This window comes from Podarcis melisellensis (assembly GCF_964234715.1).
Source record: "Podarcis melisellensis genome assembly, chromosome: 2".
Taxonomy (NCBI): domain Eukaryota; kingdom Metazoa; phylum Chordata; class Lepidosauria; order Squamata; family Lacertidae; genus Podarcis; species Podarcis melisellensis.
In genome coordinates, this window is record NC_138529.1 from 98698375 (window position 1) to 98715049 (window position 16675).

At 42.3% G+C, this 16675-nt stretch overlaps 1 protein-coding gene across 4 annotated transcripts in view; it reads left to right on the plus strand.

Annotated features, from left to right (window-relative positions):
• Positions 1–16675, plus strand: part of ADAMTS9 (ADAM metallopeptidase with thrombospondin type 1 motif 9) — a 139645-nt gene that overhangs the window by 29193 nt on the left and 93777 nt on the right. For 3 of the 4 annotated variants that reach the window (XM_081901292.1, XM_081901290.1, XM_081901293.1), the window contains 7 exons: positions 533–657; positions 2679–2719; positions 2852–2957; positions 4722–4868; positions 8430–8571; positions 11001–11108; positions 13901–14046. In XM_081901292.1, coding sequence (XP_081757418.1) covers positions 533–657; positions 2679–2719; positions 2852–2957; positions 4722–4868; positions 8430–8571; positions 11001–11108; positions 13901–14046 — 815 coding nt within the window. The remainder of the gene's footprint in view (positions 1–532; positions 658–2678; positions 2720–2851; positions 2958–4721; positions 4869–8429; positions 8572–11000; positions 11109–13900; positions 14047–16675) is intronic. The other variant, XM_081901291.1, reaches the window with a different exon arrangement.

A 16675-nucleotide genomic window follows, 5' to 3' on the forward strand; every position in this document is an offset into this window, starting at 1 on the left:
GCAGTTCCTGCTCAGGGTCCATACAACCTAGACTGAGCTTCGTATTCTTGCTGAGGATTTCGGAAGGAACGTTCCCCCCCCCCTTTCTCACTGCACTTGCCATGTTTTTTTGTTGTTATATTACTGAGCGAATGGGAATATCGTGGGGAGAAGAGGGCTTTTTATTTAAATTTTACAGCACCCGTCAGTCTCACAATAGTGTTAATGTGTTTTTGGAGGAGGGGAGTGTGGAAAAAAACAACAACAACACTGCTACCTTATTGAAAGTCATTAGGAATTTGAAAGTAATCCACAAGTAGGATGCCGGTGCTGAATGCTTTTGAGCAGAGAGAGATGGTTTGCTGTTTTTCTGATGACTACATTCAGTGTTCTTTCCTGCGGCCGTCCATCTCTGAGACATGTTATCAGGTAGAAAGGTGGCCCATAAATGTAAAATAAAATGGTCAATAATTAAAAGGCACCGCAGACGGAGGGATGGGAACTGGGGAGGATAGGGAGTCCTAATCCTTCAACATGTTTGCTTGATACCTAGGATGGCCCTTCCATATCTTACAATGCTCAGACGACACTAAAAAATTTCTGTCAATGGCAGCAGACCCAGAACCACCCTAACGAAGATCATCCAGAAAAGCATGACACAGCTGTATTGGTGACAAGGTATGTCACGGGCAGATTAATTTATTTTTTGGCCTCACCGTAATTGCCCTTAGAATGCAATGTTACAGATCACAACTGAACGGCAATGCATGTTATCGTCAAGGATAATTGAAACGTTGAGGCATGATGGGGAAAGGTATTATATTGCTGTCTAATTTTTGGCAGTGATGAGAACAGGAGCTCTAAGGGCTATGGATAGGGGCATCAGGAATTCATTTCTATTTGCAATTAAAGGCGGGTCTACTGAATTCCCCCCTTTTGGAAACGATAATGCAAACAAAGCACAGAATGTGCAGCGCAGTTCGCCAGCCAAATAACATACTGCATACGTGAATGGTAGTGGGTGCGTAAAAATGCATATATTAGTGAAATCAAAACACAAATGTGTGTTACATCAGGGGGAGTTGCGTGCAAATAATACAAATTTGCACTAGACCTTTGTTGAATTTTCGTGAGGGCTTTAAATATATATATATATTTAAAAACTGGTGTGGAAATGTGGAAAACTGAACAAAAGGCAAGAAACTGAGAGGAACTGAAATTAGCCCATCCCTACCAGGGGATCAATATTTTTTATTATTATTTTTGGAGTGAGAGTATACAATCCTATTACTCAGCCATATGGTCATTGGCTGAACCCAAAGTGAGGCTTTCTGGGGTTTGGGTGATAAGTTTGCAATGTATGGGAGTTTCTTATTAAGCCACACCAGTTAGCAATAAAGACAATGCTTTCTCCTTTTCAGAAAAGGAGAGGTCTTGAGGGAGGGATTTCAAGCTGGGGCGGAAGTGGCTTTATGAATACATAAGCATTTGCACTACAGCTGTGGCTGGAGGCCGTGATCTGACATGTACACATCTTCATTTCATTGTTGCTCTCACAGCCTCCCTGTTGCACACTATGTTTTAGATGTGTAGGGTTCTAAAGCAGTTTGTCAGCTAGGGGGTAGGACAGGTAGGGACAAGCAACTGGACCAGAAATGAAAAAAGAAATAAAATCTACTTACACAAGTGGTCATGTATTTCAAGTGGGGACCTAATTGAGCCTTGGCAAAGTGGGGGAAATTGCAGTAAGTGTTTGCCTTTGTAAAAATGTTCTAATAAAGCACCACAGCCTATCCAGTGTTTCCCAAACGTGGGTCTCTAGCTGTTTTCAGACTACAATTCCCATCATCCCTGACCACTGGTCTTTCTAGCTAGGGATGATGGGAGTTGTAGTCCCAAAAAACCAGCTGGAGACCAAATTTGGGAAACACTGGCCTGTACTAGTGACATAAGATAGTAAAAACATCGGGTGTTTTTAGTAGGCACTTATTTCTAGTCCTGCTTGCTCCAACCAATGCCATCTAGAGGTTTTGGCCTACAACTTGCATCATTGGCTATGCTGACTTGGGGCAGTGATGGGAATTGTATTGCAAAACGTCTGGAGGGCACCAGGTTGGGGAAGACTGCTCTTACTCAATATTATGAGCCACCTCTGGGTTAGATGATGCTAGCAGCTGCCTCCATGACTTCAAATCTGGCTAGATGCCAAGTGGATGGGGAGCATTGCCTGCTACTTTCAGAACATTGGACAGTTTGAATTTTACTCCAGAGCGCATAAAAAAAGTGACTAGAAAGACCCATTTGGTTTCTTCTTCATTTCTGCTATTAGTTTAAAATAGCTACCGGTTATGAGCAATACACAGCACTCAGTCAAGGCAGGGCCTTGGAGTTTTGCATTGAAATTTTCATTAAAGTGAGCGCTCATGTCTCTTATTTATAATGCCGCAAAATATTTTAATGTGAGATTATCAGGCCTTAATGATAGTCCTTTGAAAAATCAAATTGGATTTTTATTCCTGCTTTTTTAATCTACTATTATCCCCGTCTTGAACATTTGGAATTGGGCAGGCTATATATTGAAATTAATGCCAAGCAAGAAACCCAGAGCCATATAATTAAATGGTGTTATGTTTATTATTGTGTGTTCTGAATGCTAACTTGCATGGAAATTAAAAGCATCAAGTCTGTTTTGCTTTCAGACAGGATATTTGTAGAGCTCACGACAAATGTGATACTTTAGGTAAGCCTAATCTCCTTTTTCTTTTACTCTTTAAGGTGTCAATGTTAACATGTTTTTGACAGAATGTTTTGCACGCCTTTATTTAGAGAGCAAACTCTCTCTCTCTCTCTTGTTCTGCTTTTGATTTTCCAGGTCTGGCTGAATTGGGTACAGTCTGTGATCCATACCGGAGCTGCTCAATTAGTGAAGACAGTGGACTAAGTACTGCTTTTACGATTGCACATGAACTTGGCCATGTGTATGTTCTATAAAAACATAGATATATTTAAAAATAACAGCATTGAGAGAGATATGTAAACTATATAGCTTACATGGGGATGCAAGTGATTGTTCTGGTTTACGAATATTCTTTTGGAACCCGAACGTCTGATGGGGCTTCTGTGACTTCTGATTGGTTGCAGGAGCTTCCTGCAGCCAATCAGAAGCCACGATTTGGTTTTCGAACATTTTGTAAGTTGAATGGACTTTTGGAATGGATTCTGTTCGACTTTCAAGGCACAACTGTAAATGCCAATATTGGCTTGGATCCAAACTTTCCCCTTGTAAACTGAAGAGTTATAGAACAGGGCCTTCTGCTCCCCTCTGCATCCCTCTCCAAAAATCTGATTAAGGGAGCTGGGGTGTGATAATGGTGTGTGATATGGCACTGGGGACTGTAAATAGACGGGAGAGTTGATTTGATTATTTAATTTCTATACCACTTAATTTAATAATTAAGTGGTGTACAGTAAGCTGAAGCAAAACGAGACAACTTCAACAGAATATTACAAAAATAAACAGTTACATATAATAATGTTAGATTAATACAGAGTTACTAATATATATAAATCAATATGAATTCATTTCCCTTCTGAGACACCCTCCCTCTCAGCCACCAGGTTCGAAACAAACTCTACACTCAACCTGCCACATGGCAGAAATCAATCCGCTGCTCCCTTATGTGAATGAAGGAGCGAGCTAGGGTTCAGGCAATGTTTTCTCAATGTTTGAAATTGTGGTGTGAGCATTAAATACTGTAGTAGGAAATATTTTGAAAAGTGAGAAAATGAATACAGTCATACCTCGGGTTACAGATACTTCAGGTTGCGTTTTTTCGGGTTACGGACACGCCAAAACCCAGAAGTACAGGAATGGGTTTTGGCCGTCATGCATACACAGAAGAGCTAAATCACGCTTTGCACATGTACAGAAGCACCGAATCGCAACCCGTGGGTGCACAGATGCGGCACTGCTGGTTGCAAACTCTGCGGGTTGTGAACGTGCCTCCTGCACAGATCATGTTCGCAACCCAAGTGTCCACTGTACTGAAATTTTTGGTGTTGGGTGACTGTAGACTATCATTTACCTGTACTACACTATTGATGCTGCTAGGCTTATTAGCAGAGCATGTTGCCACATGGAAAGTTGGTGACACTGTGCTGCCATAAGGTGGGGCTAAATTTTTGCTTTTCTGGATTTCTGATTGGGTAATACAATAAACAACAGTTTCCCCTTGTGGTTGTTTTGGTAAAGCATGCAAAATGTCTTCCCTTCTCCACCACCCCAGATCATTAGTTACGTGTCCTGACAGTGCTTCATCAATAATTTTATATATATATAAAATTCATTTGTATAGCTTGCTTTACTGCTTAAAAACCTATGGAGTGCCTATGCACTCTGTTAGGCATATTGTCACCCTTTGATTTCCAAAGCAGAAAGTCCAAAACATCTGAAATACTATTGCTTGCTTGCCAATGGAGAACTGGGAATTGTTGTTTTGGAGATGAGGCAGGAGACCCCCTCACATGGGCCCGTAATTTCTGAACACAGCCCTAGGACAAACCCCTGTTTATGTAGGAATTCTTTAAACCTTTGCTCCATAATTCCTACTCAGAGCACTCTGAATGAAATGCTTTTACACTCCCCTCCACTGAAATCCCTTATGTTTGCAGGTGTTTTTAACTTTGCCTCCTTTTCAAAATTCATGCTAAACACATTGGCCACTGTATGCTGTCTCTTGTAGATTTAACATGCCTCATGATGACAACAATAAGTGCAAAGAAGACGGAGGGAAAAACCAGCAGCACGTGATGGCTCCCACCCTGAACTACAACACCAACCCTTGGATGTGGTCAAAATGTAGCCGGAAATATATCACAGAATTTCTAGAGTAAAGCCTTAATGACTACTTCATAGATTCCTGAGTTTGTGTGAAATTGCCTGGATATGAATGCATGCTTAGCAGAGGGGGCGGAGCAGCAGGGGGGAGGTTTGGAATGCAAATATACATTACATGCACACTGTGGATTTGTTTGCTCATATTACGCGTTGGTGAATCAAAAGGTCCGGACGCTTGGTCCATTCATACCTCATTCTTGCAACTTTTCCTTGGCAAAAACGTAAGAATACAAGAGGAGGGCTGGGCTGGATCAACTAATCTAGCATCCTGTTCTCACCATAGCCTGAAAGATGCCCGTGAGAAGCCTACAAACAGGACCCAAGAATTCCCTCCGCTTGTGATTCCTAGCAAATGGTACAGTGGTGCCTCGCAAGTCGAAATTAATTTGTTCCGCGAATTTTTTCGTCTAGCGAATTTTTCGTATTGCGAAGCACGAAATCCCATAGGAATGCATTGAAAATCAATTAATGCGTTCCTATGGTCAAAAAAAGTCCAAACAAAGCCAAATTTGGTACAACAAGAGTTTATTAAGTGCTCTTTAAAGTCACACATACTGTAAAGAGCATTTCAAAATTCAAACCCAGATTTTTTTTAAAAAAAACAGGAGAGTGGCCCAATGGTCACAGAAAATCATAATAATGCAGGGGGAAAAACAAGCTTCCAGATTCTTGCAAACCCCTCCCCAACTGTTCCCCCAGCCACCCAGCACACAGAAATTCAAATCCAGAATTTTTTTAAAAAAACAGCAGAGTGGCCCAATGGTCACAGAAAATCATAAAAATGCAGAAAAAAAACCACACAAGCTTCCAGATTCTTGCAAACCCCTCCCCAACACCAAGTCCTTGAATTCCAAACACCCCAACCCAAAATCCAAAACCCCCCCAAAAAGTTTTAAAAGCTTAACTTACCAAATGGCTGCAAAAGAAGTTTTGGAAAAGCTTCAAAAATCACCAAAGTCTTTAAAAACCTCAAAAAAGGCTACTATGTACACTGCGTTCTATGAGTTGCTCCTCAAAGTCAAGTCGCAACTGTTATTAACGGTGTTAAGAAAAAGGAAACAAACTTGCAAGACGTTTTCGTCTTGCAAAGCAAGCCCATAGGGAAATTCGTCTTGCGAAGCAGCTCAAAAAATGGAAAACCCTTTCGTCTAGCAAGTTTTCCGTCTTGCGAGGCATTCGTCTTGCGGGGCACCACTGTATACAGAGGTAGACTGTATCTGACACCATGGCCAGCAGCAATTCATATCAGTGCTGCTCTCCATGATGAGCAGAACAAAAGAAAGGGAGGGTGTTAAAGGTACAAGCAAAGTGTACCAGCCACAAAAGAGAAAAATCTGGTGATTGCAAGCAAAAAACCTTGTAGTGTATCCTCAAATCCTAAAGAAAGTGTTCCTGTTCAAGGTTACAGTGGTGCCTCGCAAGACGAAAAGAATCCGTTCCGCAAGTCTCTTCGTCTTGCGGTTTTTTCGTCTTGCGAAGCAAGTCCATTAGCGGATTAGCGCTATTAGCGGCTTAGCGGATCAGCTGTTAAGCGGCTTAGCGGATCAGCTGTTAAGCGGCTTAGTGGATCAGCTGTTAAGCAGCTTAGCGGCTTGGGGAAAAGGGGGGGGGGAGGAAAAAACCCCCACAGGAACTCCTAAGACATTTTCGTCTTGCGAAGCAAGCCCATAGGAAATTCGTTTTGCGAAGCACCTCCAAAACGGAAAACCCTTTCGTCTAGCGGGTTTTCCGTCTTGCGAGGCATTCATCTTGCGGGGCACCACTGTACTGCTCTCCTCCATCAGGCCATTCAATTGCTGCCTCCCTTTCTGTTTTTCTTTTCCATCTGATACTCAACATTCCACAACTGTTGAGCATACTCAGTCCTTAATTGGGCCTTTCCTAGTTCTTATTGGTGTTTTTCAAGTTAAGGCTTTCTTATAGCTTTCTTGCACTTCTACAGCCTCTGGGGTTCCCTTGAGCATGCAGATACCTCCCTCCCTCTTGGTTTTTCCCCCAGTGTCCTTATTTTGGCTATAATCCTGTCAACGCTTGAGTTTGCGGTTAGAAGGAGTGATAAGGAGGTTCAGTGGTTTGTGATGCAAAACACTCTTAATTATAGAAGTGGGCAATAAAAAGACAATCACCGTGAGTGATGGCGAAAGTGCAAAACCCACATGAGTGTTGTATCCAGCAACTCACCAAAGGAAAAGGAACTACTGGGTTGTATTACTGGGTTATCATCTGATCCTCTTTCTTCACATGTGTACAGCACTCTTCCAAGAGTGCCACATGGGGGTGCTTTTCCAACATGATTCCATATGTGAAAATTTGGCGGGTGGGAAACAGGCCAAAATTATGTCCTGAGGCTACGCACACAACATACTTTTAAAGCACACACGCATATCTCACCCAAGAATCCTGGGGACTAGTTTACCCCTTCACAGAGCTACAATTCCCTTAACACACTACAGTTCCCACAATTCCTTTGCAGGGAGGAAAATGTGCTTTAAATGTATGGGGTGTATGCAGCTTCCCCCCCAGTTTTCCAAGTCCTACTGTGCACATTACTAAGATGCATTTGAGAACAGCTGTTTGCTTTCTGCCAGTCTAAAAGCAATATTCTCCAACCCTAAAAGGCGAACTCTGCAACTATACATTAATTTATATAATAAAGAAATCAGAGTTTCTTTCTCGGGCAGAGTTTCTCATCAGCATAAGAGGGTGACAGGTGATTTGAGGCAGCTTGCACTGCCTTTAGGTTCTCTGTTTTAATTGTGGAATGATGCAGTGCTAGATGGGAGGGTTGGCCTATTAGTGTATGTCTGATGTCTATTGTTTTTAATATTCAGTTGGAAGTCGCCCATAGTGGCTGGGGAAACCCACCTAGATGGGCGGGGTATAAATAATAAATTATTATTATTATTATTATTATTATTATTATTATTATTATTATTGGCAGCGGGGGGGGGGACTGAGAAGAGTAGGATGTTATTTTTACCTTCCACTCTCACTTAATTTTTGGCTCCAGCCTTTAGAAGACAGCCTTGTGCACCTCTTAAACCCCTCTCTACTGCTATACGTTACAGTGGTACCTCGGGTTACAGACGCTTCAGGTTACATACGCTTCAGGTTACAGACTCCGCTAACCCAGAAACAGTACCTCGAGTTAAGAACTTTGCTTCAGGATGAGAACAAAAATCGTGCTGCGGCAGCGCAGCGGCAGCAGGAGGCCCCATTAGCTAAAGTGGTGCTTCAGGTTAAGAATTAAGTACTTAACCCGAGATACCACTGTACAGAAACATTATGTGAAAATTAATTTTTTGTTGGTCTTTGTGAGCAAGTGGTTATCATGCAGTGAAGCAACTTTATGGCACGACTGTGGTCCTTTAGTAGATTACTCTTTTTATAAATGGGCTTTTTGAGGGTTGGTAAGCTTAAGTAGCCTTATGCTGTATGTTACTATACCGTGCTAATAATACTCTATTCACTAACCATTGAGAGATTTTTAGAATGATCTTAACCATCTTCTCAAGTGCAGCCGTGGATATAAATGTCTCACTTTTCATTCTAGCACTGGTTATGGGGAGTGTTTGCTTGATGAACCTTCACCGAGAAAGTATGCGTTGCCTCAACAACTTCCAGGATACATATATGATGTCAATAAGCAGTGTGAGTTAATTTTTGGGCCTGGAGCTAAGGTTTGCCCCTACATGGTAAGAACACTTTTTAAAAAACAACAAAAAACTTGCTTTGAGTATGAAATACTGATAGGCACATTTCGAATAAGATGCATGCATGCGTTTTGTATGTGAGATTCCTAAATGAGACAAATCCTTGTTGTTGAAAAAGATTGCAGCCTTTCAGTCATTTTGGATTTGAAGCTTTACAATGTGAGTCTTACACACACACACACACACACACACACACACACACACGAAAACCACTTCCCCAGGTCCTCTCACATGGCTGTGGTATTATTAGTAGTAGTAGTAATAGTAGTATTAATACTTACAGACCGCCCTTCACGAAATGGCTCCAGGGACGTTACAAGGATATCACATTTTGAATTTGAATATACTAACATTAAAATAATAAAACTGTAGCAAGAAATCCAATAGCAAATACTGTATGTGTTTGAATACCACAATGAATGGGTCAGGAGTGTGGTGGAGTCTCCTTTGGAGGTCTTTAAGCAGAGGCTTGACAACCATATGTCAGGAGTGCTCTGATGGTGTTTCCTGCTTGGCAGGGGGTTGGACTCGATGGCCCTTGTGGTCTCTTCCAACTCTATGATTCTATGATTCTAGGTTAATCTCATGGACCTTTCTTACCCAGTCAACACCCTACTTCCTTACAGAGTGCTGATCAGATGTGGGAAATCCATTCAGTCTGCCCAGTCCATATATTTTGGTTGTTCATGTTCATTACACAGCCATGTGAGAGATGCCTCTGGGTAGGTGTGTGAATGGGGCCTGCTTGAGCAGCAACATTTAAGCTTACAGGCCATGTTAGGTAACTTCAGACTACAAGCACAATATGTGGTAAAACTTGTGCCCAATTTAAAATTTGCCAGGTGAAGAAACATGATAGGATTTGGAAGGACTGATGTCGTAGAAATCCCTGTTTATATCACTAAATTCTCACCTAGAGCAGGTTCTGTATGCTGCTACAGGAAGAACTTAAAATTTTATATAACTGTTCCAAATTAGGAATCACAGAGGGGAAATGGCTTATCCACATATTTTAATAGTAATAGAGTTGGAATGTAAGGCAGTCTCATTGTAAACTGTGATTGCCAGCCTGATTTTCTTTCTACACTTCAGAGGCTCCATACTGCAAATGATATTGCTGATTTTAAAAAACAATGCTTCAGACAATGCTAATAATTTGGGGACCATTTTGTTTTCATGATGCAGCCACATTTCCGGACAATCAGAAATATTCCTGAGTTGTCCAGGTTTTTATGTTTACTCTTATTTGGCAGGGTGTCCCGTACCCCCCCCCCCCAGCTTTCCATAGTCTGACTTTCAGGCTGCTCTGTGTGAATACAAACTAACAGAGCAATTCTGTGTTTGGAAATCCAAGGCATAGTCTAGTGTAAATTGCGCTGACTTAAGGGTTGTTGTTTTTGTAAGCAGCAGCTTAAGTTAACTGTATTCCAGAATCTGTTCAGGAAGAATCTGGGGGAGTGTGTCTTACACCACCCTTTTTGCAAACTTGAGTTCTGCTGGGTTGCCAGGTCATGTAACCAATCACAACAATACAAAAACAACACGTAGGCTAATAGTAGAGAATATAGAATAGAATGATGATATCATTCAAATTATAGGAGTAAGCCAAGGTTTGTATGCCTTGTATTTTATTTCCAGCTGACGAAGACTATTAGTAGTATCATTTCGGAGACACTGTCCTTTTGAGGCTTTTGAGACCTCTTCCGCTGAAACTTTTGAAAGCCTATTGAGAGACTTTACTTTTGAAACTTTTGAGATGTCTTCTGTTGAAATTTTTGAAAGACTATTGTGAGACTGTCCTTGGACATCTCTTTTGAACACACAGTCCTCTGTTATATTATACATATGAATTTTGATTGGCTTGTTCCTATAATTTGAATGGTATCATTATTCTATTATATATTCTCTACTATTAGCCTACATGTTGTGTTTGTATTGTTGTGTTTGGTTCTTATTGCAACACGGGTTTGTTTTAGGTTACATAACCAAGCTGAAAGGGGTTTTGAAGGGGTGTAAGTCTCTCCTTGCTCTCTCCTGCCCCCAGAATACTCCCTTTTTGACGTTTTAATCCTTTAAGTTCCCCTGGCTGAGCCTCAGCTGAGGCTGTCTTACACAGCAAAGCCCCAGCTGAGCCAGGAAACCCAAGATCCACTGAATCCAAATTCTCCCGCCCCAGTGGATCTTCGGTTTGGACTGAGCTGTTGGCCGCTGAAATCCATGGTTAAAGCACTTGAGCAGAAAGCTTCTACATTTGCAACTAGAGCCCAAGTCATCTTCCCCTGCTTTATTGCGTTCGTTGTTTACACACAATGGTAACAACACCAGGGAGATAATCTAAACTATGTCTCTGGGCTATGATGTATGTTGGGTTGGCTGTTCAGTAATGCTGAGACTTTCTGAACTCACTTAAGCAGAAGCAGTGCAGGAGACTCTGGTGCATCAATGCTGATGGAGCACATAAAGGATGTCGGACTCAACACACGCCATGGGCTGATGGGACTGAATGTGGCCAGGGCAAGGTTTGTTGCAGCTCCTTGACTCTTTCTTGCTAACCCCAAACACGTGAGCCGTAATGCCTCCAAGCATGGCCATGGGACATTGCTAGCCGTTTCCTCCATGAATTTGCCTAATCCTCTTTTAGAGGCATTAGATGATGATGGGAATTGTAGTCCAAAAGCAGCTGGAGACCTAAGTTTGGGAAACCCCGATCTAAACTAAAAAGCCCCAAATGTCGTAACCTTTGGGGAGTTGCTCCATCTCCTTGACCATATTTGGTTGCCGTTTTCCGAAGCTTTCTCAACTCTACGATACCCTTTTTGAGGGGGGGGCAACCAGAACTGTACACAATATTTCAAGCGTGGTCATGCCATGGTTGTTGTTGTTTAGTCGTTTAGTCGTGTCTGACCCTTTGTGACCCCATGGACCAGAGCACGCCAGGCACTCCTGTCTTCCACTGCCTCCCGCAGTTTGGTCAAACTCATGTTTGTAGCTTCGAGAACACTGTCCAACCATCTCGTCCTCTGTCGTTCCCTTCTCCTTGTCCCCTCCATCTTTCCCAACATCAAGGTCTTTTCCAGGGAGTCTTCTCTTCTCATGAGGTGGCCAAAGTATTGGAGCCTCAGCTTCAGGATCTGTCCTTCCAGTGAGCACTCAGGGCTGATTTCCTTAACAATGGAGAGGTTTGATCTTCTTTCAGTCCATGGGACTCTCAAGAGTCTCCTCCAGCACCCTAATTCAAAAGCATCGATTCTTTGGCGATCAGCCTTCTTTATGGTCCAGCTCTCACTTCCATACATCACTACTGGGAAAACCATAGCTTTAATTATACGGACCTTTGTTGGCAAGGTGATGTCTCTGCTTTTGTTTTTAAATCAGCATTATTTCAGATTCATCCGATTCACACAACTAGATGTAGCACTCACCTGCAGTTGCCATCGTTGGATTACACCAGTTTTCTCCAGTGAAGCTTCCGCCTTTCACTGCTGGCTCAAACATGCGTAAAACATGCCGCGTCGTGTGAGTTCTAGGCGCTCCCGAGCCAAATTGGTCTGTTCTGCGCGGAGCGCAATTGCTATTCAATATTTTCACTGCACATGGCAGCTGTTCTGCAAGATGTTCCTCTTTGGGGATAGCGCTGTCTGTATTGATGCCATGTGTATCTTTATTTTGACAGCTGCAGAACCTCTGTGCTCTTGCAGAAGGTTAGCGTAGGAATTGATGCTGCCGTTCTTAAATTCCCCGAGCTTTCCCTTCGCTGGGAGTGATGTGGTTGCACATAAGTGGTGCAGGATCTTTTCAGAAGGGGAACATATTGTGCCTAGGGCATCCAGCTTGACAGGGCAGAGACATGAATCCACTCTCTCCTTCCTCCCCACCCCTGTTATTTACATCATCTTTTTTTTTTTTTAGCCTTCAGTATTTGAGAGGTTCTTTCAACATGCCTGATCTGCAGATGCATCTTTTCTTTCTACACATTGTGACATCTAACCTGTGATCAGAAAATCAGCCAGGCTGCTTTCCTCAGAAGCTGTTACAGCTTGTGCTACTTGTCCTGGATCAGCAAATGAGCAGGACTCAATGGCTTGGGGAGTTGTCACTCCACTGTCCTCAGCAGATTGATTGCCCTTCATTGTTCAGAGATTCAAACCTCATTCATATCTGCAGTAGAATTTGATGGGAGTGGAAGCTTCTTAATCCATAACTAAAAACTGATTATAAATTCACCGCCCTGGTTCAGATACAATGGGAAACTGTAGTTTCCTGCTACATGAGCATCAAGATTGTGCCCTCCCCATTCCTCTTCCATGCACCAGACAGAGAACATTGAAAGCACCCACTTCTACTTTTAAGCAAACTTTGGTTCCTTGTGATGCTCGAAGTTGAAAAACAGTGGCTTGTTTAAACTATGTGTTTTTGAACAAGTCAGCACCTGAAACTATGTCTTTATCTTGGCTTATCCTCACTAACCATAGTTTAACCAACCCCCTCAATAAAATAATGAGTAGAAGAATTTCATTTTAGTAGGATGGAAAATACCAGTTTATCATAGTGTTACAACCAGATTTTGAGCAGCAGCAAAATGCAAATGCAGCTCCCCGCCTCACAGTAAACAGGAAAATGCCTCCTGCGCAACTTGGGTTAGGAGAGAAGGTTGATCTCTAATATTGTGTTCTGACGGGTGCAATTTCTTTTCCTGCTAAGTTTGACAACACCACATTCAGGTGTAAAGCTAGACTGGTGACTGGGAGTGGCCGCCGAGACCACATAACACCGGTCTTAAAAGACCTACATTGGCTCCCATTACGTTTCCGAGCACAATTCAAAGTGCTGGTGCTGACCTTTAAAGCCCTAAATGGCCGGTCTCGGCCCAGTATACCTGAAGGAGCATCTCCACCCCGATCATCCGGCCCGGACACTGAGGTCCAGCTCTGAGGGCCTTCTGGCGGTTCCCTCACTCCAAGAAGCGTAGTTACAGGGAACCAGGCAGAGGGCTTTCTCGGTAGTGGCACCTGCCCTGTGGAACGCTTTCCCAGCAGATGTCAAAGAAATAAACAACTATCTGATGTTTAGAAGACATCTGAAGGCAGCCTTGTTTAGGGAAGGTTTTAATGACTGATGTTTTAATGTATTTTTAGTCTTTTGTTGGGAGCTGCCCAGAGTGGCTGGGGAAACCCAGCCAGATGGGTGGGGCATAAATAATAAAGTAGTAGTAGTAGTATCTCGGGTTCATTTTAGAATGCTTGGATCCAGATCATAGCAATGAAACAATGTTGTGAAACTTTCTTTTTCTGTTGCCCTTTCTCGAGTGTAGCACTGCAAATATGGCCACTGTGTTCCCAGAGAACGAGAGATATCCATGACAGATGGAGCATGGGGCACATGGAGTCCCTTTGGCGCATGCTCACGAACATGTGGTGGGGGCATAAAAAATGCTGTTCGAGAATGCAACAGGCCTGAGTAAGTACAGGAGTGCTAACCAACTGTCAAGCTTACTGATGAAGTAACAGCCATTGTTGGCCTCCCTCCCAAAATGAAAAAAATGTTGCTAAAGTGCTGATATCTCTAGTGCTGTAGAAACCATATGATATCACCTGTGAGGATGTCTTGTTCTTATGTCACAAGGAAGTGTTTCATCTAAGGATGGATGGATCAACCTATTTCTTAGCCCTCAGTTATATGTACTCCATCCTCGTTTTGCATTTAAATTATCTTCATTTTATATATATTCTTACTCTGAAATACACATTTTGTATGTTTTTCAATATTCTCCACTAAAACATGCATCTGTATACACATCTTTTTCTTTAAAATATTCATTTTTGGCGTATTTTTTTGAAGGAAAGCTACATCACCCAATTTGGAGAAGTGCATAGTCTGATTTGTAGCTGCATTATGACCAGCTTATGAAACTGAAACTGGCCAATTAGGTCACTTAGCTTTAAAACAAATTTCTTTTGTGTTGCGAATTTCAGCCCTCAGTTTCCAGCTGTGGAAGTCATACAATTGATGATGAAGATTTTTAATCAGTACTGATCTCAAATAAGCAGAATGAGAAGAAGTAATGCGTCAATTGTTGAATGTTATCCACAAGAGAGGGTCACATGGTGTCTGATCTAATTTTGGCATCAGTCAAATACCTTGTTTGAACTTTCTCAAGCCTTTTAATTTAGTTTGCTGTTGTGGTTTAATTTTTGTGTTACTCCTTTTAAATTTACTGACATTGTGTGTGTGTGTGTGTGTGTGTGTGTGTGTGTGTGTATAATCAGAAGCCACTTCAGGAATTCTCTAGAGTGCAAATTTCTTTTAAAATGCTGTTTGTTTTTAATGTCATATTCATTTTGGGCCAAATAGTACTTCTGAATACTTGTAAGTGATTTTGTCTCACAAGGCAACCATAGACTGCTCTCATTCTCATACGTCAGTAGATTTCTTAAAGAGCTTGGGGTGTGGTGTAGCAGTAGGCATGAGGGAGAAATAGGACTCCATTCACATATACAAGATAAACATAGCAAATTCTCACTTTCTGAATCAACATTCTAACCGAACCACGGCCATCTATAAAAGTTCACACACCTCTGAATTTTCCAGTGCGGTTGTCTTGCCAAGTTAAGTACGCAGAAATGCACAAATGCATAATGAGTGTGCATTAATATGCATACATTAGTGGGGAAACAAGTTATATTGGGGATGCTTTGTAAGAAATTGCATAATTACATACAACAATGTGTAAAGGTAAAGGGACCCCTGACCGTTAGGTCCAGTCGTGGCCGACTCTGGGGTTGCAGCGCTCATCTCGCTTTATTGGCCGAGGGAGCCGGCGTACAGCTTCTGGGTCATGTGGCCAGCATGACTAAGCCACTTCTGGCGAACCAGAGCAGCACACGGAAACGCCATTTACCTTCCCGCCGGAGTGGTACCTATTTATCTACTTGTACTTTGACATGCTTTTGAACTGCTAGGTTGGCAGGAGCTGGGACCGAGCAACAGGAGCTCACCCCATCGCGGGGATTCGAACCGCCGACCTTCTGATCGGCAAGCCCTAGGCTCTGTGGTTTAACCCACAGCGCCACCCACGTCCCTCAACAATGTGTACATTAGGAGAAATTCTCTCCCTAAACTGCAGATGGTTTTTCATGAAGACTTATTTTTTAAAAAGAAAAAGGAGTTGCAAACTGGTGATGAAATACTGGGAACTGAACTTAAGATTGGAAAAACGAGAAAGGGGACGAAATAGAAATTGGCAGATTTCACTCATCCCTAGTTGGCCGTGTCGAAGGACAATGGTACTAAGAGTGAGCTGGGAGGAGAAAGGGAAGAGGAGGCCAAGTGAAACCTCTTTTCCCTGGCTTAGTGCTGCCTCCCCATTAAACTTGATGGTGCTCATAAAGCCCAAGACACTCACTGCCTTATCCTGAGCTTTTGCTGCCAGTGTTTTTTTTAAAATTTATTTAAAATGAATTTATTCTGACACATACACGGACCAGCTCTTTCTAAGAAGATGTAAGTGGCTGTGCAAGCAGACTATGCTTTCATAGCAATCAAAGGAATGAGCAGAGCAGACCCCGTCTCCCCGCGAAGCTCTGCTGAGTCCCCAAGGTAGAAAAAAGGCTTAAGATAAGCCACTGATGGATGGGATTGGTGTACTTACTGGATGCCACATGGGGAAGACAAAGCAAGACTGGCCTCAACCACGTTTGCAAATCTATGTTGACAATCATATACACATCGCATATGCTTAAAAATGTTTGTATCCCATCTCTTCAACATAACTGATTTACAAGCTGGCAAGTAGGATAGCGTCACAGCGAAAGAATAAAAAGCAGCAATTAAAACAATGGTCATAATTTCAACAGTAAAAGTAAAATTGGAGTAAATATGGCAGAAGTATAAACTCACTTTAACAGCTGGGACATCTGTTATGTTGGACTTTCTTATATGGCATTCTTTCATCCTTTTAATATTTTTTGCTCTCCGTGTTTTTAGCTATAGATTTTATTTATTTATTTAGGGTTTCCCAAACTTGGGTCTCCAGCTGTTGTTGGACCACAATCCCCATTATCCCTGACCACTGGTCTTGCTAGCTAGG